The sequence below is a fragment of the Calidris pugnax genome, unplaced genomic scaffold, assembly GCF_001431845.1.
Source record: "Calidris pugnax isolate Ruff unplaced genomic scaffold, ASM143184v1 scaffold28, whole genome shotgun sequence".
In the NCBI taxonomy this organism is placed as follows: Eukaryota; Metazoa; Chordata; class Aves; order Charadriiformes; family Scolopacidae; genus Calidris; species Calidris pugnax.
Genome location: NW_015090842.1, coordinates 9,546,399 through 9,549,250, shown reverse-complemented (window position 1 = coordinate 9,549,250; position 2,852 = coordinate 9,546,399). Strand labels below are relative to the sequence as shown.

Sequence of the window (2,852 nt, the reverse complement as noted above, 5' to 3'; positions counted from 1 at the left end):
CTTCCGGGATGTCGCAAACGGGAACCACCGGGAAGTCCCGGCCTCGCTGGCCTCCTCTTCCTCCTCTTCCTCCTCTTCCTCCTCTTCCTCCTCTTCCTCCTCTTCCTCCTCTTCCTCCTCTTCTTCCTCCTCTCACCAAGTTGTCTGCTCACGTAGGGCGGGCAGGGAGAGGAGCAAAGGTCGTGGGTGGAGGTGGCATTTGGCCACGGGGTCAAAACCCTCCTCCCAGAGCCCCCCTAACCCCCGCCTCCCCAACACCGAGCCTGGAGCCCCCCCAGTTCCCTTCCCTGACCGCGGAGGGTCCTGCACCCAGCATCTCCCCAGCATCTCCCCGGTGTCAGGGTCCCCCGGGGCCGTATCCCAGGTTGGGGGGTTTGTATCCCGGGTCTGGGGGGTGATGGGGGGGCTGTATCCTTGCTCGGGGGATGAGGGGGCTGTGTGCCCCCCCCCCAACCCCCTCTCTCTGTCCCCACAGTCATGCTGACGGGTGGGATCGTGGCTGTGGCAGGGCAGTTCAAGGGCTGGTACTTCGCGGCGTACGCCATGTATCCTTCCTTCTGCAGAGGATGCCCAGAGCTGGTCTGAGGGAAAAAACCTCAATTTTGGTGGGAGGCGTGGGTGGGGAGGGCCCTTCCCCAGTCTGGCCCCAAATCTCTCCTTCCCTGCCCCAAACAACCCTTTTTTTTTTGACTGGTTGTGCCTAATCCTGGCCCTGAGCACCCCTTTTCCTTGACCTGACCCCCCCACAAAGTGTGGCAGGCGTCTTGGTCTGTCTGCTCGAGTACCCCAGGAGCAAGAGGCAAAAAGGTTCCACCATGGAGAGGCGGTGAGTGACACGTGTGTGTGTGTGTGTGTGTCCCCTGTCACCCCCAGGGTTGGAGGTCCTGCTACCCAGCTCCCCCCACCCAGGCAGAGGGCCGGGGGTCAGAAGCAGTGGGGTAGCAGCAGGGCTGGATCCTACAGGCGGGCTCCCTGGGGTCCCCCATGCAGGGACAGCGTGGGTATGGGGGTCCTTTGGGGCTGGGTGCCCCCCTTTTTTACCCCGGCCCCCCGCTGATGCCCGCAAGAAACAGCCGGCGGAGGTCGGGGGGCAAGTGAACCCCATCCCCGTCGAGGCTGAGTAACGATGGGGGGGGAAGCCCTCCTGCCACTGCTGCACCGCTCGTGCTCCTGCTTCCCAGCTGCACCCCAGCTCCTCGGAGGGGAAACCGGGGTGCCTGGCTTCAGGGGCCGGGGGTCAGAAGCAGTGGGGTAGCAGCAGGGCTGGATCCTACAGGTGGGCTCCCTGGGGTCCCCCATGCAGGGACAGCGTGGGTATGGGGGTCCTTTGGGGCTGGGTGCCCCCCTTTTTTGGGGGGGGGGGGACACCCCCCCCCTCTGACACCCCCAGTGTTGCTCTGCAGGGGCCAGAAGTACCTGACGGCGGTGGTGAAGGTGTTTGGGCCCCTCACGAGGAATTACTACATCCAGGGGATCCCCAAATCCCCAGGGATGCTCAGCTCCTCAGGGGGGGGTCCCCAGATCCTGGGGAATCCCCATATCCCCAGGGATGCTCAGCTCCTCAGGGAGGGTCCCCAGATCCTGGGGGATCCCCAAATCCCCAGGGATGCTCAGGTCCCTGAGGGGTTCCCTAGCTCCTGCTCCATCTCCAAGGAAGCTCAGCTCTCTGGGGGTTTCCCAGCTCCTGGGGATCCCCAAATCCCTGAGGACGCTCAGCTCCCTGAGAGCTTCCCAACTCCCTGAGGGATCCCCAGCTCCTGGGGGTCAGGGAGGGGGGTCCCCAGCTCTCCAAGCAGTTCCAAGCCGTCCCCAGTTCCCTGGGAGATCTCCAAATCCCTGGGGAACTCCAGCTCTCCAGGGAATCCCCAGCTCCCTGAGGGGTCCCCAGGCCTCGCACTGCCACGAGGAGGGGGGTGACCAGCCAGTTGTGCTCCCTGCACCGGCTCTCGCTGTTTTTTTTGTCACTTCTGTGGTTTCTGTTGCAATAAAAAGTGGGAAAGGAGCCGGCTCCCTTTGCCTCCTGCTGCTCCCCGGGGTGGGGGGTGGGGGGGGCTGGGGCAGGGTTTGGTGGGATTTAAGGACAAACAGCCCAATTACGGGCAAACCCTGTGGTGCAGCTGAAGGTGGGGTGGGCAGAATGTGAATGCTACAGGGCCATGTCCCTCCTGCCCTGGAGGGGACCAGGAGATGTCCTCAGGGGACATGTGGCAGTGGGGGGGTGGAGGGGAGCCCACACTGTTGGGCCCCCCTGGAATCTTGTGGTCCCAATGGTGGGGTGAAGCTGGGGGAGGGACATATGTGGTGGCACAGGGTCCCCATGGTTGACCTGCACTGCAGCTCCACAGTGTATCCAAGGTGAACCCCCCAAAGGTTGGTGTCACCCTGGCAAGAAAAGGGGGGTGAGGGGGGTGGTGGTGTCATCTCCTTTCCCAATCATGGATGCTGGAGAGCATCTGGGGGCCTGGGGTGGGACAAGGGACAGCCATGTCATGGCCCTGTGTGTTGGTGCCAAATCCTTGATTGGATTGAGCTGTTCTGAGCCCCCCACCACCACTGCGTGACCCCTGGTCCGGTGAGGGGTGCAGCCATCCCAGGGCACCCATGGGTGCTGGCAGGGCAGCTGGGGTGGGCCCAGCAGGTGGCGCTGGGCCCACGGGCCGTGGGTGCCCCAGGGGCAGAGCCATGGGAAAGGTGTGGGTGGAGGGGTGCTGTGGGTGCTGGGGCTGGTTTCCCCCCTGGGGCTGGGGGTGTGGGGACACCCCGCCACCCTCTACATTGCCATCCCAGTTTGGCCTGCCCCCCCCCAGCCCCAAACACTGGGTGAACTGGTGCTTTGCCCACCATGTTGGGGC

At 64.2% G+C, this 2,852-nt stretch overlaps 1 protein-coding gene across 1 annotated transcript; it reads left to right on the top strand.

Annotated features, from left to right (window-relative positions):
- The first annotated feature begins 474 nt into the window (after positions 1-474).
- LOC106888123 (cytochrome b-245 light chain) lies at positions 475-2,002 on the top strand. Its single transcript, XM_014942150.1, has 4 exons — positions 475-545; positions 752-826; positions 914-1,227; positions 1,471-2,002. Exons 1-3 carry the CDS (start codon positions 478-480, stop codon positions 1,122-1,124), a joined length of 354 nt encoding a protein of 117 aa, XP_014797636.1. The 5' UTR covers positions 475-477; the 3' UTR covers positions 1,125-1,227; positions 1,471-2,002.
- The last annotated feature ends 850 nt before the right edge of the window (positions 2,003-2,852 follow it).

Excerpts from the sequence above, each read along its gene's own strand:
- LOC106888123 (XM_014942150.1), top strand. The coding sequence starts at position 478 with ATGCTGACGGGTGGGATCGTGGCTGTGGCAGGGCAGTTCAAGGGCTGG. Across the intron at positions 546-751 it reads TACTTCGCGGCGTACGCCAT|TGTGGCAGGCGTCTTGGTCT; the intron begins GTATCCTTCCTT and ends CCCCCCACAAAG. Across the intron at positions 827-913 it reads GGTTCCACCATGGAGAGGCG|AGGGCCGGGGGTCAGAAGCA; the intron begins GTGAGTGACACG and ends CCACCCAGGCAG.